Below are 24,550 nucleotides of genomic sequence, written 5' to 3' on the forward strand. Positions count from 1 at the left end.
AGCTCCCACCGTCCCTGGGGCTGGCGGCTGGGGGTGAGGCGAGGGATTGGGGCTGCAGCCTCTGGGCTTGAGGGCGGACTGCAGTCCAATGCCACCTGGAGGTGACTGCGAGGCAGCAGCGGTTATGTGGTTGAGGTGGATGCCTGGGGAGGTGACTGTAGAAGGCCCTGGGTCCCCAAGTTCTGGCCCAGAGCAAGGATGACATGTCCCCCTCTGTCTCCCTCCACCCTTCTTCCCCAGAACCAGCACTGGGTGCATCCACAAAGAAAAAAACATTTCAGAGGCTGATTTTTCTCAAAACATATATTTACCACTCCTCTCAGTATATCTCTGAGCACCTCTGCCAGAATCTCTCAGGAATGTGTACAGCCACCCTCCCCTAGGCCTTGGTGACGAGGCTCCTCACAGCTTGGGCAATGGCGTCCTTGTCAATGCCAAACATCTTCAGCAGTTCAGCTGGCTTCCCGCTTCTCGGGACCTGGCTGACGGCCAGGCGGGTGACAGTGACACCAGGCTCGCCCACGACTGCCGAGCACACGGCCTCACCTATGCCACCTGGGCAAAGGAAAGGTGATTCAGGTGATTTGGCCCCAGGGGGAGCAGGGGTTGGGGCCTCTGGCCCTCTGCTGTCTCTGAGTTTAGTCTCCACCTCAAGGATGACAGAGGTGGCACACACACTGCCCCTTCCCCACGAGGACTGCTGAACAGACGTGACTCCTTCATCAACTGCCAACTGTTTTTTTTGTAAGCCCAAATGTGGCCTCTGAATCATTTTAACTACATCATCTGGGCAGCTGTCATCAATAGGCTAGCATTTGCACTTTACCTCAGAGTCTAGGCCATTTCCCCTCCTGTTGGGGAGAAGGTGGTGTGTGGTTATCAAGGACAGCTTTGAGAAGGACTCACAAAACAAATCTGTGTGGCTTTCTCAGTTTGTTTCAACACAATAACTACTTCTGGACACAAGCTACCCTTTCCCTGCTCTTAGCAGCGAGAGCAGGATCCACACTGGCTTCCTGGGTGGCAGGGGCTCCGTGGAGCAATTACCACAGCTGAGAGTTCGCTGGGTTCCCAGGCCCAGCCTGAGGCCAAAGAGGCCAAGTCCCAGCAGCTCTGAGGCCGGCTTTGGGGTGGCCCCTAAGGGCTGGGATACAGGAGGATTGTCCAGCCCTGTGTCCCCCGGCCCTCCTATGACCCAGGCTCTCTGGCCCAGGCCCTTTTACCTTCATAGTAGTGGTCCTCCACCGTGAGGATCCTGCCCTTGGTAGCACGGGCACTGTCCAGGATGAGTTTCCGGTCCAGGGGCTTGATGGTGAAAGGATCCAACACACGAATGTTGATCTTTTCTGCAGGGGTAGAAGATGCAGGGACGTGGCTGAGGGGAACTGGGCTGGATGCTGTGGGTCTGCCCTTTGATGAGCCCCCGGGAAGGGGACTGGCTGGGGTGTCCTGAGAGCTGTCTGTCACCTAGCTAAATGCTCAGCCTGTGTCCTGCCCCTGTCCTGGGGAGGGCCAACTGCCCCCTTCCCGTTCCCACCATTCAGCTCATGCTTGCCAACCCCCAGTGCGTGCCCCTTTCCTCTGCCGCTATGTGGTGCCCATGCACCCCAGCATTCTGCACCCACCCACCTCCTGGGAGCTTTTCCTGGCCTGTTTTAGGAGTGTCTGGAGTGTCTGTTTTCCCTCACACCCTGGGTCAGGGGATCGTGGCCTTTGGACTGTCTGAGAATACCTAGTGGGCCTGCAGAGCTTTCCTTCACCCTCACAGATGCCTTTGGAGGTGAAAGGAAGCCAGAGACAGGTCCAAAGGTCTACACCGAGATAAGCCATGTGCTCGTGGGATGATGGGGAGGGAAGCTGCGGCCTCGGGCAAGCGTGAGGGCATCAGGTCAGGTGATAACCCAGCCGAACGACCTCAGAAGGACAAGTCCAGCTCAGCCACGCCTCCTTTGCACCCTCCCCCTGGGCCCCATCCCTGCCCGGGCCAGGCTCCCCGGCTTCTCCAGCCCATCTTGCTCCTGCCCCCATCTGCCTCCAGCTCCTCGGAGCTCTGGACACGCCATTCCTTCTGCCTGGGCCTCTTCACGCCCCCTTTGCTTATCAGTCCTACACACATCTGAGGTCACTGCCCCAAGAACACCCACGTCCACCCTCTCCTGTGTGCTCAGCATGGCTGAGATGTGACCTCTGTGATTTTATTGTAGGGAGGCTAATGCCTATCTCCCCTGCATTCCCAGCAGCCAACACTTTCAAGCTGGCAATGGGAATAGCCCCATGGGGAAGGTAACAGTATCTCCATTTTATGGATGAGAAAAGCGAGGCACAGTGGTGCTAACTTAACTAGTGCTCGGCTAAGTGGCGATTCACTCCCACTGGCAGGCCCCAGGGTCTCTGATCTGACTGCTGTGCTGGGCACCTCAACCCCAGGGCCCCTGGGCAGGGACTGTGGCCACTACAACCCCAGAATTCAGCATCATACCAGGCATGCAGTAAGTTTTCAAAGGGTGGGTATTATCATCACATAATTGGATGAAGTTACTTCCTGCCCCTAAGACCTAGTATGCACCTAGGACCTAGTCAGCATCTGACCTACGACTGGGTCCTCCCCTCCTCACCTTTCTTCAGCAGGTCCGCAGCAGCCAAGGCCTCGTGCAGGGTCACCCCAGCTCCGACCACAGTGACCTGGTCATCCTTGCTCTTCAGGACCACCTGGGGGTGACACGGGGGAGGTGGGTCCAGTGAGACTCAGGGACAGGTGAGCTGAGGAGGGCCCTGACCTCGGGCGCATTCTGTGGGGTCTCGCAAGGGCACCAACCGCACCGACCTTGGCTTGTCCGATCTGGAAATCCTCGTTGTTGTTATAGATGACAGCATTTTCTGGGCGGCTGGTCCGGATGAAACAGATGCCCTGGGAGGAAACGGAATAACTGAGGGCTGCGGACGTAGCACACCCAACCTCGAACAGCAAAGTCTCTCTAGAGAGGCCGTCGCCTCCCACCTGCAAACGTCCTCTATGCTATGGTCCCCGTGAAGGTGTCTGTCAGTCCCCTTGTGCTGGCTGCTCTGGGAGGAAAAGGGACTCTCTTGCCCTCTGCAGCATGTACCTCTCCAAACATTCCTCCCAAGTGACACTGGCCCAACGGCTTTGCCAGCCCCCAGCTCCAGACGGAAAGTGAGTTTTCCATCAGGTGGAATGGCTCCAAGTGGGGCCGCTCGGCTAGAATGCCCCCAGCATGCTGACCTCAGGGCACTCCAGTCTGGGGCAGCACAGCTGGTGGTCAGGCCCATGCTGCTCACCATGTCGCAGTGAGTCCAACTCAGGGAGGCCAGGGAGGCATCAGCTGCCCCACTGGCAGGGGCTGCCAGGACTCAGTGGAGAAAGAGCATGGCCATCACCAAGCAATGCCTGCCTGAGGCAGAAGGATGGCATGTGTCTCATTTTTCCTAGTCTAACTCCTGCAAGCTACGAACAGTAGGGGCAAGGCCAGGAGACACCACTGTGGGGCAGCGAATGAGCAGCTCTGTGCCTGCATGCTGGCCTCCCTGCCAACCCCTCTAAGGAAGAGCTAGCTGCCAGCTGAAGAAATTACAGCCACAGTGTGACCAACCTTTGTATTGGCTGCTAATTCCACCGCCTTCTCTGTAGACACTCCATCACTTGGGTAAAAGACAGTTGACATGGGGACTGATCGAAACATGGCCAGATCTTCCAGGGCCATCTGAGAGGGCCCGTCTTCCCCTGGGATTTGGGAAAGGACATGCTGAAGTAAGACCCCCATCCATGGGCCCGCCCCACCGCTTACTGCCTGGTCCAGAAGTCCGGAAAGTTGTAGGTGTAAGTGTCTTGGCCCCTGTGCAACTCACCAATGGACACGCCGCAGTGCGAGCCGCAGAGGTTGATGTTGCTCTCGGAAATGGCTGCCATGCGAATCTGGTCGAAGGCCCGCGTGAAGAAGGCTGCGAAAGTACTGCAGAAGGGTACGGTCCTGTCACGAGTGGCACAGCCTACGGCGATGCTCACCTGGGGGCAAAGGAGGGAGAGGGTGGTCAGGGGGCTCCGTCATCCTGGGGACTGTGAATTCTCCGCCTTCCCTGATGCAACTGATTTCTGCTCGTGCATGGACTCTGCAGTCTGTTTCCAAACACCAGACTCCTTCAACTTGAAATAACCATTTTAAAAGCACTCTGAGAATTAGTGTCCTGGGGAACACTTTTCCCACTAGCAACAAGTAAAGCCTTTCACAGGGCAGGCTACTGAAGTCTGGGCGCAGAACAGTCTATCCTTCCCAGCCTGCACAAACCCCCCCACCCCCACCCCACTAACCCCAAGGCCTCTGCAGAGACCAGTCCTCCCAGCCCCTCTGTGTGCCCGTGGAGGCTCCAGCCCAGCAGCACTGAGTATGGGCACTGGTTCCAGACCAGCTGACCCCTCCACAGCTCTGACACCCACTGCTGATGTGAGCCCTCCTTCTCTAGATCTAGGGTCTCCCCAACCTCCACTCCTGCCAGTCTAGTCTGGACCCTCCAGCTGCCAAGGCTAGAAGCCGCAGAGTGAGAACCTCACGTTCAGCTGGAAGAAGTTTGGATGTGGTAGAACCATCCCGAGGGAGGAAGCTCTCAGTCCCTAAAGGCCTGCAGTCCAATGGGCTTCTTGGCCAGGAGAAGCAGATATTTTGAGAAGCAGGTATTTTGAGAAACAGGACAAAACATGCTCCCTATTTCACCACCTCAGTTCCTGACAAGGGGCTGCTAACCCAACTGTGTGCATGGCAGGGGCCCAGAGGCTTGTGCATAAAAGGGCTCAGCAGACTCAAATGGGTGGCCCATCATGTTTCAGCCCTGCTTTCCGCTAGGAAGGCCCTTCAGCCCCAGAGAGAACCCATTCGCCACCACACCTGGCTTTCATGCAGCTCCTCCTATGCACACCTGCAGCCTCACTCAGCTCCTCTGTTTGCACGTTCATCCAGTGCATTTACACCAGGATGTGACACCCTGCCCTGCAAAGTACGGCTACTGAGGTCAAGGGTCAATGTTGGGTCCTAGCTGTTATGGGGTCTCCCTAGACACCTGGGAGGCACCTGGCACAACCAGCATAGCTGCCCAAAACAGTGTGTGTGGAGGGGGCTCAGGTCCTGCCCCCGCACACCTCAGACCTCTCCCCTAAGGTGTGGCTGGCCCCGTGTCACCTGCCCGCCCCTGGCACTCACCATGTTCTGCTCAGCGATGTAGCACTCAATGAAGCGTTCTGGGTGCTCCTTCCTGAAAAGATCTGAGAAGGTGGAATTCTTGGTGTCTCCATCAAGAGCGATGACACGGTCGTGGGCGTGGCCCAGCTTGGCCAGGGCCTGCCCATAGGCCTTGCGGGTAGCTATCTGTGGAGAAGACAGTGAGACGGCTGAGCACCACTGTGGGCATGTGTGAGGTGTGGCCTACGGCCTACTGCCCTGCACAGCCTCTGGGGGACTACACCTTTTAGGAAGGAAAATAGCAAAAATTGGAGCAGAAAAACAAAGACCAAAACACACGGCCCTGTGGAAAGTTAACTTTTATAAGGTTCCCAACAAGTACTTCTGCTCCCTGCAGTCCCTCGTCCCAGCCCAGCTGTGGGCTGTTTGTGCTGCAAAAGATGCCCTAACACCCTCACGCCCCCTGCCTGTGAGGGAGGACTGTGAGCTCAGCCAAGTCTGTGTGGGAATACACCGACAGTGTGGTGGTCAGAAGGCCCAACGCCAGTTGCACAGCAGGATTCACACGGGGGAGTAGGGGTACGGAGCAGAGCAGGCCTCCTGAGCCTTTGCCAGTCCAGACAAGGGCCAGTCCTGAGCTCAGGCCAAGGCCCTGATGGGGGACTCAGGAGTCGTGTTGCTTTGATCCCAGTGCTGCCAATAGCTTGCTGTGTGACTATGGGCAAGTCCCTTGCCCTCTCTGAGCTTCTACAGGTAAATGATTCCACAGCTGGCTGTTCCCATGAAGGAACTGACAGGAGCAGCTCCTCAGGGTTCCTTCTCACTCTGAAATGATCCCTCTCTTCGCTTTGCCAACCCTCTAGAGACACATCTTGTCCCCAACTTTGGGGGGTCAGAGACCACAGCGCCCCCCCCCCCCAGCTAATCTAGAAAAGTGAGGTCCAACTCTACCTTGTCCCCAACTTTGTAGCTGGGTGGAGTGGCCATGCGGATGTTGGTGATGTCCACCGAGGGGGCATCCTCCTGCGGGGGAGTCGCCAGGATCTTCTTTTTGCTCTGGATCTGGCTGTGGATTTCCTGGATGATCTGATCCGCCATGTTCTGGGGGAGCGGCTTCCCATGCCAAGAGTCCTTATCTTCTACCCCTGTGGGTCCAATGTAGGAGGGCAGAGGGCCAGGTAAGATAGACACTCCCAGAGGGCCAGGAAGCTCCTCCACGGGGCCTCCACCCGCTGAAGGGAGGTCAGGGTAGAGGGGGGAATAGTGTCATCACAGCCAAGGGCAGCCCTGTGCCGGGCACCTTGGGGGTCAGACAAGGAGAGCCATGGCGACCGGGACTCCACGTGCCTGGTCCCCACTGGCTAGACACCTAGGCTTCCCCCTGTCCCAGCCCCTCCAGTGCCATGGATTCCCTATGTCCCTATGCAAGTTCCCCACCATCTCCCACCCCTTTTCCCAGCTGGCTGCTGGGGAGCAGCCTGCCGACATCACTCCCCTGCCTGCTGCAGGGCCCTCTTCCAGATCCTCTCTAAGCTCTGTTCTGCTGGGGGACGGCTGCCCTGCCCATTAGCCTCTCGGGGAGAACTCAGGTCTTTCCAGGTTCTCTCAGGGCTCTCTGTCAGCTCAGGATGACAGCTGGGGCTGTTAAGAACACTGCAAATGTCAGCCAGGGAAGGAGTGTGAGGCATGATCTCACACCAGTGTCCCTTCTCCTTGCCCACAGGCCCCGCCCAGGTCCTGCCTCTCCTCCTGCCTACACGTGCCCCTCAGCCAAGGCCACCCTGCCCTGGGTTTGAATCCTGGCTCAGCCATGCAGACCACTGAGTCACCAGCTGGGGTGTACTTGCAAGAGCAGCAAAGGGCTGGTGCCTCTCTGGACACGTGATCTTAGAGACATGCCCCCTTTCGTTGAACGCCCCCCGCCCCCGGCCCCTCAGCTAGCCACAGGGCCCAGTCCCAGGGGTGGGGAGGGAGGCATGTGCCTACGGACCCGTGATCCCTCGGCCCTTGAAGGTCTTGGCAATGATGGCTGTTGGCTGGTGCTTGGCCTGGCCGAAGGCCTTGCAGAGCTCCTCCACGCTGTGTCCGTCCACAATGATGGCGTGCCAGCTGGGGACAGAGAGAGGGCAGTGAGGGGCAAGGCCTGCCCTCGTCCACCGCACAGCTACCATCTGGAGAAGAGCTTTGGGGTCAGGGCGTGTAAAACATCCCTGTTTCCAGTCTGGGTTTTCTTTTCTCTTTTCACTTCCTCTTGTTTGCTTTGAACAGATTTGCCTCCCCTCTCCTAAGTAGTTCAAAGCTTAGTTCACTTATTGCCTCTTTCTTTCCTGCTCTATTCATTTCCTACTGAAAGCTGTTTTTGGGACAATGCACTGGTTTGGATTCTTGATGAATTTTTTGGCCCAATTTTTACTTATCCGATCATTCCACAGATGCTGGCTATGGTGCTGCAAACTTTTTTCAATCGGGCCATGCTGTTAAACATCTAGGGAAAAGCCGGGGAGGGGCAACCTTCCCTTTAGAGCAATCCCTTCTGGGAGGCTTTATGGCAGGTTAACAATAATGAGCCCTGGCCAGCTAGTTCATCGTCCCAATACAAGGTTGGGGGTTCAACCCCTGGTCAGTGTGCATACAAGAATCAATCAATGAATGCATGAATAAGTGGAACATAAAATCAATGTCTATCTCTCTCTCCCTCTGCCCCCATTCCTCTCTATCCTTAAAATCAACAAACAAAATAATGAAAATAGTTGCTAACATGTACCAAGGGCACACTCTGTGCAGGTGGTGGCCGAGCGCCACACACATTAAGCCCTGCAAGTCTCCGCACAGCCTGGGGGTGGGGCACTGCCGCCCCCATTCTACAGACAAGTAAACTGAGACACTGAAGGTGGGGTAACCTGCTGAAGGTCCAAAAGCAACGTAGTGATGGAGCCAGGATTTAAGGAATCTGGCTTCGGAGCCACAAGGTTAGACACAGGCCAGCCGCTGGGGTTACTCCAGGTCCCCAGCCCTAAGTGGCCTGACGGAGACCCTTGAGGCACTCTGTGGCTCAGTTTCCTCTTCTATCAGCAGAAAGAATAGTTGCTCTCTTCACTTTCTCTGTAAGGGCAGTCATCAGAGATGACAAACCATGTCTCCTGTGTAATCAGTACTACAACTCCACCTTGACCTTCTTAGTCACTGACATGTCCACAGAGGGCCCTCAGGCCTCAGAGCCCTGCACAGCCCTGGCCCAGAGTCCTCCCCAGTCTCCTCGGGCGGGCCTGAGGCCCTCAGAGTCCTCACTGCAGCGCGACTTGTAATCGAGGGAAAGCCCTGCTGGCTGGCGCCCACCCAGAAGGACTTCCCCGCTTTGTAACACGTGACTCTGAATTTACAACCTTTGAAGGCCCATGGGGGGGTCTGAAAACGCTTTCTCCCATTTCACTAGGAGAGGGGGCCTGTTCTCTTCTACTGGCTGCCAGCGTGCCTCGGCTGAAGCCGGGCACGCAGGCAGCCAGCTGACTCGGGTTCAAACCCCTGCTTGTCCCTTACCCTCACTGAGCAAGCCTAGTTCACACCACGCGCCCCCACCTTAGCCCCAAGAATAAAGTAAGGATGTTTGAGAGAACATTATGGAGCCTCAGAACTTTTGTGTCACACAACCACACAAAGGAACTCATTTAAAACTGGGCTTTAGCCTACAAACCCTTGAAGTGGCCTGGGCTGCAACTTTAAGGCCAAATGCCCAAATCTGAAATTGTAAGTCAAAACCTGAGGAAGGGAGACTCATTAGCCTCTGGTCACGGCCTCGTACATACCCGAAGGCTTCGCAGCGCTTCTGATAGACATCCAGCTGGTGCTGCAGTGGAGTGGGATCGCTCTGGCCCAGGCGGTTGATGTCCAGAATGGCAACAAGGTTGTCCAGCTTGTAGATGCCGGCAAAGGCCATGGCCTCCCACACGGAGCCCTCCGACAGCTCCCCGTCCCCCAGCAGGCAATAGACACGGTAGCTGCAGATGGGGAGGGGCATGGGGCTGGCACTCTCACCTGGGCCACTTGCTTTTGACCTGTCCCTCCCAAGGAGCCCACGCTCTGGGTAGAGGGGCCACCACCCATGACGTGTCACAGTGCCGAGAGGCCCCTGATGCCCACCCCAAGTCCACACCCCAAGGAAATGGCTGTGAAGGGAGCTGTCAGGAGCTCCAGGAAGTGCGGGCTGCCACGAAACAGAGCTCCAAGACACAGCAGTCTGGTCGGTAAGATTCAGAGAACTGGGGGGTCGTCAGGGCACAAGGGAAACGAATGCTCACGGGGCCAACAACTCGCAGTGGGCAGGAGGGGCCTGGACCGCCTGCTGCAGGGGTGCACCTGTTTCTTTCCACCCACCCACGCACCAGGAGTGCTGGGTGAGCCCTGGGGATCGCTGGGTGGGCCAGCAGGAAAGGGGACATTTCTGTTAGAAGGAGCTGGTCCGGGAAGGCTGGGAGGTGTGCCAAGCAGCACCTCAAGGGAGAGGCCTCAGGTGAGGAATGGGTGTCAGTGCAGGCGGGGGGCTCATGACAGGATGGGTGCCTCACAGGATGGACTTTCCCAAGGGTCCGAGGCTGGTTGATGCCCGAGACAAGGGGAGCTAGGCCTGGGCTTTCTCCACCCCAGGGGCCTTTTCCTGCCCCCAACGCAGGCAACCACAGTCTTTGCAAAGGCAGTGTGACTCGGTTAGAGGAGCACTGAACTTGGGATGTTACTCAGTGAACAGAACGCTCCCTGGACCCGCGGAAGGGTGGAACTAAGAGGGTGAGGCCAGAGGCAGGGTGACCGACCAGCAGGGACTCTGACCCCCGGACTCCCATTCCCAACATCCCCTGGACGTGAGGGCATGGCTAAGGGACAGCAGCCACAAGCACACAAACCAGAACCCCACTCACAGGCCGGCATGTGGCATTTGGGCTCTCAGGGGCCCCAGCAAGGTGTTGGGCCCTATGCCGAGGAACCCTCCAGGGAAGGTAAATGCAGTTGTTATTTCCAAACCATACAGATGAGGAAGTAGGCTCAAATGTTAAGGGACTTGTCTGAAGGTCATGTGGTTGGGAGTAGCTGAAGGGGGATTCAAACATAGGTCTGGCCGCCTGATCCAGACTGCCTGCTATTTGCTGTCTAGGAAGGCACTCAGGGGGAGGAGCAGCAGAACTTAGGACCCCCATGCCCCCTTCCCAGGGCCCAGGTGCATGGCCCAGGGAGTGAGGCTGGTGCCTGGATGGGCCCAGAGGGGACACAGCTGCCAGCCGTGGCAGCAGAAGGCGGCCCTAGATGGGAAAAAGGGCAGGGACAAGGGTGGCCATGTCAGCATGACTCAGCACCACCACAGGCCAGCAGGTCAAGGAAGAGTCCCCCATTCCTCCCTTCTGTGGCCTCCAACAGACCAGGCCACCAGTTCCCTGGCCAGGAGCAGCAGGCCCAGGGCCTGCATGGGCTTATCCGAAGCTGAGCTCTGCAGGGGGGTCAGGTCTGGCACAGAAGCTCCTAGAAGTCACCAGCCAGATGGGGCTGAGCCAGAGGCCTGGAGATAACTCAGCTTCTCCAGCAAGGGATTCCCGGGAAGCAGACTGGCTGCCTTCCCAACCCCACACCCACTTCCAAGGAAGTGAGATCAGCCCTTTGGGGCTTCCAGCCTCAGGTCAGGAAGCCATCCCAGGGTCCTCGGAAGCCACTGGAGCCCCGCAGAGGCCAGGTCCCACCCGAGGCTCCGAGTCACCACCACAAAGGGAAGGGGCCCTGAACAGAGGACTGGCGCCTGCTGCAGAGGTGTTTGAAAAGTTCCTCAAATGTCCGAAGAGGACAGCCCAAACGGGTCATAGCAGGCCCATAACACAGAGCATCTCACAATCATTAAAACGAGCCCCTGACAGCTACAATGTGAGAAAATGTTCATGGTGTTTAGATTTTTCTAGAAAGCAGAATGTGAAATCGTATAACTACTAGGATGACAAAATTGTATGTTTTTTCTCATGATAATATGGAGGAACTATGATACATTAAGTGAGATTTAAATGGGGGAGTGGTTAAGAATAAAGAAAGTGTTCATTTTAATGCTTTTTTGTATTTTTCAAATGAGTTTGGTATTTTATAATCCAAACACAAAAATTAGTTAAAAAAAAAAAGAGTCAATTTGATGTATGCTAGCTGTTGGGGGCTGGGTGACACACCCAGAGGCCAGGTCTGCTCTATCAGGACACTATTCCCGGGAGCCTGGCACGGCCTGATTAATTCCTGGCACCCTGCCATCCCCTCCCCCAGGTACAGGCCAGGCCCAGGCCTAGGCCCAGGCCCAGGCCCGGGGCCTCAGCCAGCCCTGCTGCTGGGAACCCAGCTCAACCTTCTTCCTACACTGGCTCCTTCCCGTGCACTAGGGTCAGGAAATGGCCCTTCACAGAGAATCATTTCAAGCAGCTGTAAGGACTAATGAACTCACATCTCTGCTTCTGTGCCAAATAAAATACTCCTAAACATACATCCCATTCTTCTTGACTTTCTTCACTTCACGGGACTGAAGGTGAATGCTGTGCTGCCAGGTGACAGTGGCCTGAGGGGGCCTGGGGCACCTCACAGCCCCACCCCCCCCCGCACCCCCCCCTCCTGAAGAGCTGTCCCAGGAGCCCCTTCCCCTGCACACAGTAGTTGCTCACTGCAGTGTAGCATCCAATCAGGCTCCCTGCAGCCACCTGTCCTTGGTGGGCCTGCAGTTACCGCCACAACCCCATGATGGACCACCTAGCTGTGGCCCTTCGGCCAGGGGTGGACTGTAGGCACTTGGGGAAGCCATTGCTGCATAGCTGCACCCCCTCCTGTCACCCACAGGCCAGGCTCCAGCAGCCCCTCCTCTAGGAAGTTTCCTACCCACGCGGCCCCCTGAACCCCCTGTGCCTCCCTCAGGCCCCTCAGAACAGTCTGGGGACTCTGAATATGGACTTGGGGTACATGCCCTGGGTTCAAATCCTGCCTCCACCACATCTTACTTCAGTTTCTCCAACAGTGTGTGTGGGTTGGGGGTGGGGTGGGGGGGGTAATTGTATACCTGTCACCACTCAGCCTGTAGGGGACTTATCAAGGTGAAAGTCTCTGAAGCTCTGAGCACTGAGTACGGGGCCCTGCACTGTAACGGCATCAGAGACCATCTGACAAGTGATGTCCTTAAAGCCTGCAGCCAACACCCCACCCCTCCTGCAATGAAGACCGGTCTGCAGGGCAAAGGGGCCGCAGTAGACAGCCCTGTGGCTGAACTGTGCCTCCAACCACCTGGCGCTGGAATAGCAAGTCTCTATGATCAGGTCACTCTCCAGTGTGTATTTCTCCCCAGCTGATAGGTGGGGCTCAGAGGTGCCCAGAACCCTCCAGAATACACAATCTTCTCATTTCCCAAGACAAAGGCCAGCTCGGCCTGGGCTTGTAGCACTTAATCAGACACTAGAGGGTGGGGCCTACTGAGACTTTCCGGGGTCCAAGAACCAGGCTTAGGGGTGGCACAGGAACTCATCAGCCAAAGCACTCTGGACAAAGAACATGTGGCCAGGAGCATGGGCTCTGGGCCCAAACCTGGCCCCAGTGGTCACTGTCAGGCACCCGTGGAGGTCCCGTCACTCCCCTGAGCCTGCTTCCTCGTCTGAAAAGGGATCTGGTCATGGAATCAGCCTCAGGCCACACGTGCACTGTTCCTCAGCTCCGACTCAGGCAAGAGGCGGTGCCTGGCGCAGTGTTTAAACCCAAACCCCTCCCCAAACTATCGAGGGACAGGGTGGGGAACGGAAGTGTTACCTGGCTTTGTCGAAGTATTTGCCCGTGTAGGCCATCCCGCAAGCGGCCCCAAGGCCCTGGCCTAGGGAGCCAGTGGCCACATCAGTGAAAGCTTGTTTCTGTCATAACAGAGGGCCGCAGTTACTCATAGGGGAGAGAAGGAAGTAGCTCACCTCGCAGGGTCCTGGCCTCATCCCCACCCAGGCCTGGCCGTGCAGGCTAGGTCCGCAGAAGGCTCGGCCCCAGGGCAGCCCCCACCCAGATGTGAGTTCTCAGTCGCACACAGCAGTAACTGTGGGTGCAGTTCAGATACCATCTCTGTCCACCAGGAAGGTGTGTGACCTCAGGCCCGAACTGAACCTCTTTGGGCCGCAGTGCCCTCATTTGTGAGGGGAGTCCACACCATTCACCCCACGCAGTAGCTGGCAGAATTCATGACAAAACTGCCAAAACACTTGGCCCTAGTGGGTGCCCAGATGGGGGAGGGGGTGATATTTTCTATGGTAACCTGCAGGGATTAGCACCCTGAGGAGCATACTGGGTCCCTTCCCTGGAGCACCACCATCCTGTGACACCCTTATTGCCACCATGAACCTCTTCTCACGAGCTCATCTATATGGCCAGGGAGGCCCATGGGGAAGGAAAGCTGGGTGCTTGGTCCTTGCAGAGAAGTCGTCTCTGCAGTCGACCCTGGGCCAGGGCCTTGAAAGGCCTCATCCTTCAGCACCAGCTTTTTCAAATGGAGCAAGCCCTGAAAGCACCCAGTTCTTTCCTTCCTCATGTCAGTGCCCTTCTCCGCCTTTCAACACCCTCGCTCCTCACTGGGCGCCACTGCCCCACTTCTGACATGACTTGGGAAACAGGAAGTGGGACAGAGGCTCGTGCGGCTCCTGCACACTTACCGGGACAGGGTGCCCATCCAAGTCGGAGCTGATCTTCCTCAGGTTCAGCAGCTCTGCCTCGGGTAGGAAGCCAGCTTCGGCCCAAACAGCGTACAGGATGGGAGCCGCGTGACCCTGCCAGGGACAGTGGAGGGCGGGGTCAGACAGGGGCATGGGGCTGTTCCCACCACACACTGAAATCCGGGGCCTGGCCAAGCCTGCAGGCCAGGGTATCCATTTCACGGGAGGAACTAAGTGAAGGCCACTTCCTCTCCTTTTACCCTCTCCAGCCCAGAGGTCCACAGCCCAGGCCGAGCGAGCCCCAGGACAGGTGCAGGGGGAGCACAGCTGTGAGGCTGCCGGAGCCAAAACCCCAGCAGGCAGCCGGCTGCCCTAATCCCTGGTTTCTGGCATGTGAGCAGGCTTGGACAGACATCTAAGCTCTAATGCCCCGAAAGACAAGAGGCCACAGAGCTAAGGCCTGGGCACAGGTGAATTTCAGGGGTTTGTGGCATGGCTGTGATTCTCATGAGGGAGGGCAGGTCAGGGTGCCCCATCCCAATCCCTGCTGCGGTGAGGGAACAAGCCGTGGCCTGGGGTGCTAGCACAGCACAGAGAAATTTGTGCAGAAAGCCACAAGGCCGTGCCCAGACCTGGACTCAAGTCCTGCACGTGCCAGCAGGCACAACACCCGGCAGACTACTTCCACTGTCCCCTGTTAATTCACTCCTTAACTCGAGTTAAGTTTATCAGCTGGCTCAGCACGGAGCAGGACACTGAGGGAGGGGCCTGGGGGAAGAAGCATGGGCCAGGGCTGGGATTACACTAGGGAGGGGGTCCCCCTGGCGATGGCCCATTGCCAGCATCTTCTCAGGGGTCCAGGGCCCATGACCCCCAGGGCCCATGACCCGCAGCCCCAGGTGAAGGGCGGCTCCTACCTTGGAGAGCACAAAGCGGTCGTTGTGAGGGTTCCGGGGGTCCTGGGACTTGTAGCGCATGGTGTGGAAAAAGAGGACAGCCATGATCTCCGCGGCGCTGCAGCATGACGTGGGGTGGCTGTGGCCCAGAAGAGACGGACAGGTACATTATGGCCCTGGATCCCTGGCCTGCAGGGCTCACACTAGCCCACGTACATGGGCCTGCATGTCCCAAGGAGTCACAGAGGGCTATGTGCTCCTGCTCCCTAGGAAGGTCACACCGGGTCTCAAGGAGGCCAGTGCTGGCAGCACGGGGGTTGCGGCCTCCTAGGGGCCAACAGTTTACACCTTCAGAGTCACACAGCTAAAATATTCTGGGGCTGGACCGGAGTAAGAAAGAGGGCCCAGGACACTGTGCAGGCTAGCACAGACCCAGAGCAAGGCAGTGCCGTGGCTGGGATGCAGCTGGTGCCAGGTGGAGCTCAGTTCCACCCCTGTGGCTCCCAACAGGAGTTAGGACTCAGAAGCTGAGGACTTGTGGCCCCTCTGTGACAAACCAGTGACCTACATCCCACTGGGACTGCCCACAACTCTGCCTACCTGTGAGGGTCATCCTGCCCTCCCAGGTCCCAGGGATGCTGGTCCTGAGGCCGTGGTCAAGGGGTAAGGAACTGAGGCTCATGGAATTACCACAAACCTCCCAGAAGCCTCATGGAGCTGGCAGTCTGAAGACTTGGGCTTTAGGCCCTCTAACACCATCAATGGGCCACTTGGCACCTTTTTCAATGCACCTTTTGAGGGCTGGTGTAGCCATCAGGAATTTAAAAGGTAAAACACACGACCTCATCTGGAAAGGCTACAATCATGAAAAGATAAGAATCCCTTCTGCCTGTGACAAGAGCTGAGGTGGGGCTGACGAAAGCCAGAAGCCTGCCCTTCCAGCCCTAGAACGGGGCTAGAGGTTGGGGGTCCGGCTGGGGCACGCTGGTTCCTGGCTAGCCCTGCTGAAGCACTCTGGCCCACAGTCTCGTGGAGGGAACGGGCCTCCACGCCGCCCGGCCATGCAGCTCGACACAGCCCTGACAACACACTTCGAGGTCCTTCCTGCTAAGACACGCCCAATGCCAAACCAAAGGGCACATGCACACTGGGTTCACAGATGCCTCCCTCCTCCCCTGCCGGTTGCCACCCGCACCGGGTTAGGGGTGAGTCGCAACCAGTGCAGACACATTAGTAGGAAATCCAGAGCTGTCCATGCTGGTTTAGTACACACATTCCCAGCACACGGCTGTTGTATACTTCACCATTTCTACGCGCTCCTTGGTCATGGGGAAAAGACACTAGACCTGGAAGAGGGAGGTGAGGAGATGTAAACGAGACATTTCTCTGCTGACCGGGGACCCAGATTCCTTGTCCCCAGCACCACACGTCAGCTGGGGCACAGCCAAGTCAACGCCGGTTCAGGCTGACCTCCTATCCTTCCTGCCTCAAAGAGCAGCCCCATCCCTGAGGAATCCTGTTTCAACCGTCTTGACCCTGATACGAGAGGAGCAGGGGAAGGACGTGGGCAGAGAGTGAGCCGAGCAGCTCCCACCAGATGCAGGAACTCGGCCAGACCCTCCTCAGGGTAACCCCGGGGTGATGTTCCTGCCGGACTGGCAAAGGGAGTGCCAGATGCAAGCACTTCCTGCACACGGCGGGGGCGCGCCCAGGTCTGGGCAGCGTGGACATGGAGGAGCCCGGAGAGACACCAGAAGGCAGAAATTAGTTGGTTTTTAACCCTTGCTAGCTAGACCCATGGGGCGTGAGCTGGGAATATTTTATCTCTTCTAAAGCCTGCCTCTGGCCACACTAGTGGTCCCAGACCACTAAGTAAAAACACACAGAATAAGGAGGCTTGAGACCAGATGTCTGCCCCACTCGTTCAGGGGTCTCCCCCTGCAAAGAGTCCCAGGTGGAGGTATGAGCAAGTGCTTCACCTCCCCGAGGCTCAGCTTCTTCACTTGTAAATGGGGTTGCTATGTGGGGGCGGGGGTCCAGGAGTCCCAGGAAGGTCATGCATTCAGAATGCCCAGGTGCCTCAGCCACCGTCATCTGCTGGAGGACCCGATGCCAAACCTCTCAGTGCCCCCACCTCTTCATCTGTGGGCTGGGACTGTGAGCTCCGCCCCCCAACCACTGACCACAGGGCAGTCGGGAGGGATGAAATGAGCCAAGAATTGAGACAGGGCTCTATAAGCTGTAAAGTGCTGAGCACACAGGAAACATAGTCACTTTTAAACTCAACCTACTAGAAGGCCTTCAGGTCTGAAAACGTACTGAGTCTCTGGACTCAGGGCCTGACCTTTTCCTGTAACCCTGTCCTGGTGGGGACAACCACAGGTGGAAGCCCCATTCCACAGTGTTGCGTATGTCACACCCAGAGACACACACTGTCCGCATACAGGCGGGGGAGGGGGCACTGCAGGGGGCTTTACCCATGACACATGGGAGTTAATGAGTTTGTTTGAAACCCCTGCCTTGGCCTGAATAGTCCACTGACAGTGCCAGGTGGTGCAGTCTCAGAAGGCGATGCCAAGAGCTCGGAGCTGGACTGAAATAGGTTAAATTTCTCAGAGATGCCCCCCACCTGGAGGAGGACAAACATTCTTCCTGATGCTCCTGGCCTTTAGCATTCACTCTGCCTGCTCACGGGTTTCCGGAAGGAAGAGTGGAGAGAAAAATCCCTCACTCCTCTGGCTGGGCTCCCTCCATTATCAAGACACGAGGGCTGTCAGCTTCCATTAACAAATGGCCCGTCTCCCACCTACCGACGCCTCCCACCACACCGATGCCGCACACACGCTGGCCCGAGTCTCAGGGGTCAGTCACAGGGCCACTCAGCGAATGCACAGACAGGGGAGGCTGAGCAACTCAAACAGCCCCGTTGGAGTGATCCTCAATATTTAAAAATAAAGAAGGAAATAAAATCTGTTATGCAGAAGAGATAAGTACCCTAAGAAGAAAGTAAATAAAAAACAGAAGAGTGCAAAACCATTACCTCAAGTTGAAATCCAACTCAAAAAGTTAGAATCAAAGCCAAGAGTTAATTCTTAAAAAACAAACAAACAAAAAAACCCCAGCTAAACTAAAACTTAAAAAATTTAGTAAATGTCTGATAAGGCAGGATTCAGGAAAACTAAAGGGCAATATGAGAAATGGAAGGAGGGGCATAAGAACAGATAAAATACTCTGAACAACCTGATACCAAAAAAATTTGGAAAAGGAAAAAGCCTAGGAAAAAATAACTTACCAAAACAGATTCAAGAAACAGAAGACCCGAGTGATCTTTTAACCATTGAAAAGAAAGCAAACCAGGAATCGCAGATGCTCCCCTCAGGCCCAGCATCTCCGCTCGTGGGAACACGCCCACAGCGAAATGCACACACACCTCTCACGCAGCTGCTGGGGACGCACAAGAGGGTCCCCGCACTGTGTGCGAGGGCCAGACCTGGGACCACCCACGTGTCCACCAACAATAGGTTAATCACAATATACGGGCATTCATCTAGTAAACACTATGCAGCAATGAGAGAACAAGGAAACTATACAGACAACATCAACACTGTCACACAAATACATGTGACTAGAGCGTAATGCAGGAGGGTCTGCATAGCAGAAAAGACCACTGTTTATGAATATATACAAATACTACAAAACTATAAGAAAAACAATGGAATGATAATGCAAAATTCGGGGTGCAGTTCTTTCTGGGGGAGGAGGGTGTCTACCCAGGAGTTCCCTAAGTACTGTAACATTTTAGTTCTTAAACCTGGTGGTAGGTACATAAAGGTTTGTTATTTATAACATACACACAGTATTTACATTATTATTACTTTAATCTTCACCTGAGGACATTTTTTTCCCAGTGCTTTTAAAGAGAAAGTAAGGGAAAGAGAGAAACGCCAATGCAGAAAAGAAGAATCAATTGGTTGCCTCCCATTCACACCTGGTCTGGGGATTGGAACCCAGACCAGGGATCAAACCCCCAACCTAGGTATGTGCCCTAGCTGGGAATCCAACCTGCAACCTTTTGGTTATAGGACAATGCTCTAACCAACTGAGCCACACTGGTCAGGGCTACAGTATTTATATTACAGTCTTTTTTAAAAGGATGTCTATTGATTTTCTTGAGAGGAAGAGAGAGAGAGAGAAAGATTGATGTGAGAGAGAAATATCAATCGGTTGCCTCCTGTACATGCCTGACTGGGGATTGAACCCTCAACCTAGGTATGTTCCCTGACCGGGGATCAAACCTGCAACCTTTTGGTGTACAGGATGATGCTCAAACCTGCTAAGCCACCTGGCCAGGGCTACATTATGTTCTTTTTTTTAACTGGCTACATTATATTATTTCTAAGAGTATATATTTATTTAAAAAAAATGCTCAGGTGAGAGTCCCAGGATGCCAGGGCAGAAGTGAAGCTCAGAAGCTGTCCTTGTTCTTCAAAACGCCCGAGCTGACTCCTGCCTGGAAAGCCTCTGCTTCCATACCTCCGGAGGTCCCTTCACAGCTCTTCCCCGTGTCACCTGGTTAGAGAAGCCCTCCTTGCCCACACTACCTCTTCTTCCCCTCACTCACGCCTGCCACCACTGATACTATGTGTCTATTTACTGGGTATCTATCCTACCGCAACTCAAGCTCCAAGAGGGTAGGGACTGTGAACCTTTCCACTTGTATCCTTGGGCCATAACAGCACCTGACACGAAGTGTACAAATGAATAAATGATGCGTCCTGGCTCCCAGACCCCAGGGGCATGACCTCTCTGAGCCTCGGTTTCCTCACTGTAAGATGGAGATGTTAATAGAATCTGAATGAACGAGGTTGTGTGTGGGTAGAGAGTCTGGCACAGAGCACAGGCAAATGGCAATTGCTCAGTATTAGCTCTTAACATACCAGAGATGAAGTCTAACCTCTTCCTCATTCTGAGGGTGGGACCTCCAAGGTCCATGGGAGGGAACTAACTTGACAAGGTCACGCTGTCTGCCAGCAGAAGAGCGAGGACAAAAGCAAATGCTGTGAGAAACTGAGGAACGAATAAACACAATGCGGTGTATCTGCATGATGGAATATTCAGCAATTAAAGAAATGAAGTGCTGAGTCATGCTACGGCATGAATGAGCGTCCAAACATCACGCGAAATAAAAACTGGACCCCGAAGAGCACATTCTGCCTGATCTCATTGACAGGAAACATTCAGTAGGTACACTTCTAGACACAGAAAGGAGATTAGTGGTTGCCTGGCAGCTGGGCTTGGAGGTGGGACTGGGGAGTGATAATAAAAGAGCATGAGGGGTCTTTTAGGGAGGAAATGTCCTAAAATTTGAGGTAGTAAATTCACTAAAACTTATGGTAAATCACTGTTAATTTACTAAGGCCACTGAACTGTAAACTTAAAATACGGCTGTTAAAGATTTGGTTTTTTTTAAAGGAAAAAGGTGCTAAGAGCCCAGTAGAGGAAGTTCTCGAGTGTCCACATCCCTCTGCCCAGTTGCGCAGCCTTCAGAGGTCACATCCAGCCCCTGAGTGCAACCGACTTCGGAGCAGGACGTCCAAACGGCGTGCCACCAGGCTCCTGCAAGTCCGCCCGTCTGAGGGGACTCCCCCTCACTGTCAGGATAGGAGCAGAGTTTGTCTAGACCTGGCTCTTGGCCGTTCTGCCCTCAGAGAATACCCCAGCACCCGAGGCAAAGAGCTCTGCTCTGTGGCAATAAGGGAGTTCCTGATTCTCTGAGACCAGGCTCTAGTGACCAGGCCTGGCTCAAGGAGCCAAGTCTGGGAGTCAGAGCTGCAACAGGGCCACAGTGTGGTCAGCTCATGTGAACCTCTCAGCTAGGCCCTAACCAGCGGGCTGCACCTGGTTTCCAGCTTCAAGAAACACTGGCTATCAGCCTTGCTGAGTCAGAGGCTCTCAAGTAGAGGACCAAGTCCTTACAGGGCAGCTGGGTGTCTTCACAGCGGGTTGGGAAATGCTGCTGCTGGGGCAACCTCAACGGGCTTTGCTCTTGCCTCAGTCATGGCCAGGCAGGGGCAAGGCAGCCAGAATGGAGAAGCAGGCCCTGGGTACAGTTTTCTGCCCAGAAAAGCCAAAGACCTGAAGGGTCCTGAGCCATGAAGGGGGCCTCTGGGTACTCAGCCAAAGCATCCCTGAATGCCAGAGCTGGGAACAGGAATGTATTTCCAGCCACTTCAAAGTTGCATGGATCACCAGGATGTGAAACCCACAACAGCAGGGGGTAGGGCCCCAGAGCTTGCTCCCTCTGCTCCCTGTCACACTCCCGAGGGACCCAGTATGAAAACCACCTATCTACCAACCTCTCTTTTTAAGAGGGGGAAATCAAGGTCCTGGATGGGAAGGGCCTTCTTGACAAGGACACAGCCACTCTGAACAGAGCCAGAGCCGGAGCTAGATTCCCGTCTCCCTGTGCCCACTAGCCAGGTCCTGCCAGACAGTAGCTTCCAAGGATCCTCCCAACGCTGTGGGTCAGAAGCCCTGGGGACACGTTAAAAGCACAGCCTGCACCTCCCCAATTCAGGACTGCTTCTGTCCTCAGGTGACACTCAGCCCTGTTTGGACGATGCCACAGTAGAGCTGTGGTCAGTGAGGACCACAAAACCATTACCGCCAGCCTCAGCAGCCAGCCCCCTTCTGATAAACTCGGTGGGTTTCGTTTCTTTAAAGCCTGGATGAGCTGGACCCTTGCCACAGTTCCCTGAGCAAGTGCAGGGACATGACCTCTGAGAATCTCTGGCCACTGGGTGCTGCATCCACAAAGAGTCCTCTGTCCCTCAGCTCCCCTGACACAGAAGCCAGTGTCCTCACTGGCTGGGGCCTGGCGATGGCACAGGAATTGAAAAGCCACTGAGAAACCAGGACCTCACCGAACTCTGAACCCTACAGCCAGGATCCTCACTGACAGAATGTTTGAGTCCAGCCTGTGCGGGTGACTGTGAAAAGACCTAACTGAGGCACAGCTTCACCCCCATAGTGGATGTAAGTTCCCCCAGAAGGGGGGCATCTCTGACTGCCCGCCGCACCAGGCCAAGCCTCAGGGCATCCCTCACTTGATGGCACTCGGTCACTGCACTGAGGAAACAGCAAGCCTCAAAACAAACATCTGGTGACCAGAACACTGCTCTGACCTCAAATCTTTCAAAACTGTTCTGTGCACACACAGGGCTCTTGTTAAACACCTTTCAAAATATCTCTGTGATAGGGGTTGCATAGCAATGTTACTTCCTTCTGCAAAATAAGTTTTCTCCAAGTATTTCTTTCCTGCACCTTTTACACACTCACAGTCTTTTACACATTTTTTCTTTTTGCATATGGACACTTGCAGTTCAGCGAGTTCCTCCCTATGACTACAATGGAAACCCCAGCGTAAAGCCTCAGCTGCCACATGGTATCTTTTCCCGCTCACAAAAATCAGAGTTTAACCACCTAACAACAATCCAGCAGACCTACTCTACACTCCCTCCCTTTGGGAGGCCCCCACAACTGTAAATGTTTCATTTCCCTCAAGTGCCTTCAAACTGATTGATATCTGCCATTAACCCACCTGACTGCCCCATTTCCAATTTCTTTCCATTCTCCCACCTGCCCCAGAAGTCGAGATGCATGCCTTTCACTGGACAGCATGGAACAGCCACCAATGACCAGCTAGGCAAGTCCCTTAACACACTAGCCTCAGTTTCCTCATCTATAAAATCTGAACGTAAAAGCATGTCTCCCAGGGTCACTCTCAGAATACATGAGACAATATTAGCCATAAAAGTTGCTCTGTGTCACACCAGAGATGCCAGTTGGCTTAGTAGCCCTGTAATTGTCTGCAGGTCTCATCTGGCCCTGTGGGATGCTCAGGTGTGTAACACTATTTAGGTGGGTAACTGCTATGTCTCTCCAGCTGGACCCCCCAGGGGCCTGGCTAAATAGCTCCTAGCACACAGTTAGGTTCAACAAGGCCCTGCAAGGCAAACCACCTCCTGAAATGGTCAAGGGAAGGGACCCGTAGTACCCAGTAAGCAATACAGTGTGCGGACCTACTGTGTTCCAGGCTGGGGTAGGAGGCCTGGAGAGCAAGCTGGGCCCCTGTCTGGGCAGGGACTCCCACACAATGGGTAGGACTAATCTAAATCCAGTGGAGATAATAGGTCCAAAGTATGCATGGGGGTGGGGTGGAAGGGAAAAGGCCTGCCAAGGCAGGTCTAATCCCTTCTGAAAACTGGCTGTCTTAAAGGTACAAAGGGGTTCTACACACCCAACCTTAAGGTCAAAAAGATGTACTTATTAATTAATAATATGGCTTGTATGAAATTGGCCAGAAGCTAGAATCTTGTCCTTGTTCCAAACACACAGCTTGGTCAGGAAAGTTCTTGGAAATCGTCCCCACCCAGTCCCCAAATTCATTTCATGAACCCAGCACATTGCTGTCTCCGCAGCCTCTGTGCCAGACCCCAAGGGAGGGGCTTGAATCCTCAAAACCACCCAGAGTGTAGGAACTACCATTGTCTCATTTCAGAGTAGTAGTCACACCCTTAACTACCCCACCCCGAGCCTCTGCAGTGGCCCCTGTGGTAATCACTGTCCCTGCTTCTAGCCATCTTCGGTGTAGGTTTCTTGGGACGAACAACAGCCATTCTTCACTTCCCGAAGGCCTGGCCCTGAAAAAGTACTGGGAGATAGGCGCCCCAGCCTCTGCCCCGGAGAAAGTGCACCAGGTTTCTGGTCCTGGGACTAGGTCTTCTGTCCTCTTAGCCTTGAAGTCTCTCCTCCCCAAGCCCCTACTGCCTCCCACACCACCAAGTCAGATCTAAGACTTTCCCTGCACAGCGGGTGCCAGGGTTCTGCATCCACGTGGCCGCCTTCCTCCCCACCCCATTCTACTCTCTAGTCCGGGGTCCCAGCAGTCCCCTGCTGCAGAGCTGGACCCCAACCCAAGGTGGCAGGAATGGTAGGTGAGGGGCACTGTGAGATGACGAAGAGGCCAGGCCCGACTGTCTCTGCAACACGAGTGTTAAAACAGTCGTTCTCAAGCTGGGGAGTTCTCAAGCTGGGGAGCGTGGGTTCAAATTCCAGCTCTCGCCGTGTGTGACCTTGAGCAACTAATTTAAACTCTGAGCCTCAGTTTCCCCACACAGGATATGGAAAAGGTCCAGAGAGCCGCGCGTGTATGGCGCACGGCGCAGGGCCTGGCTCTCCGCGACAGGGCAATAATGGTGGCCTTCCCGGCAGGGCTGCAGAGGAGCCGTGCCGTTCACAAGTCGCGTCCCCCGCGCCAGAGCGCAGCCGGGTAGCCGGAGTCTAGCAAAGGCAGAACCAGCCGGAGGCGTATAGGGAGCCGAGGCCCACCGGGCGGAAGCACGGCGGAGAGACGCAGCGGAAGGGGCCCTCGGCCCGGGTTCTGCGAAGCGCGGGTCTCCACCACCTGACCTGGCCCTGGCCGCCTCCCTCGAGGTGGCTCCGTGCAGCGGCTCAGCCACACTGAGCCGGCGTGCCCGCGGCTGCCGAAAACGGCTCCCCTACCCAGGCCTGAGCCCCGTCGCGCCCCGCACGCTCACCCAGAGCCGGCCGCCGTAGTGGCCTGGATAGAACTGATGCGCAGGCGATTGGCCGTGTCCTTCAGGGCCTGCAGCTTCTGCTGGTCAGGTTTATGGTAGCCCTCCATGGCGCGGCCGGGTGAGCAGGAGACAGCGTAGCAACTCAGGCGGAGACGGGCAGCGGCAGAGGCCGGGTGCAGCACGGGGGCGCGTTA

At 55.5% G+C, this 24,550-nt stretch overlaps 1 protein-coding gene across 1 annotated transcript; it reads right to left on the reverse strand.

Moving 5' to 3' along the window:
- Nucleotides 1–288: 288 nt before the first annotated feature.
- Nucleotides 289–24,550, reverse strand: TKT (transketolase). The gene is made up of 14 exons (XM_045832245.1): nucleotides 24,357–24,550; nucleotides 14,779–14,896; nucleotides 13,862–13,975; nucleotides 12,981–13,078; nucleotides 8,990–9,181; nucleotides 7,177–7,295; nucleotides 6,138–6,331; nucleotides 5,208–5,372; nucleotides 3,865–4,021; nucleotides 3,609–3,739; nucleotides 2,825–2,908; nucleotides 2,616–2,709; nucleotides 1,224–1,346; nucleotides 289–555 (listed from the first exon to the last, which is right to left on the reverse strand). The coding sequence occupies exons 1-14, from the start codon at nucleotides 24,461–24,463 to the stop codon at nucleotides 380–382; spliced, it is 1,872 nt and encodes a 623-aa protein (XP_045688201.1). The 5' UTR covers nucleotides 24,464–24,550; the 3' UTR covers nucleotides 289–379.

Source organism: Phyllostomus hastatus, unplaced genomic scaffold, assembly GCF_019186645.2.
Source record: "Phyllostomus hastatus isolate PE091 unplaced genomic scaffold, TTU_PhHast_1.1 phas_contig_16, whole genome shotgun sequence".
Taxonomy (NCBI): domain Eukaryota; kingdom Metazoa; phylum Chordata; class Mammalia; order Chiroptera; family Phyllostomidae; genus Phyllostomus; species Phyllostomus hastatus.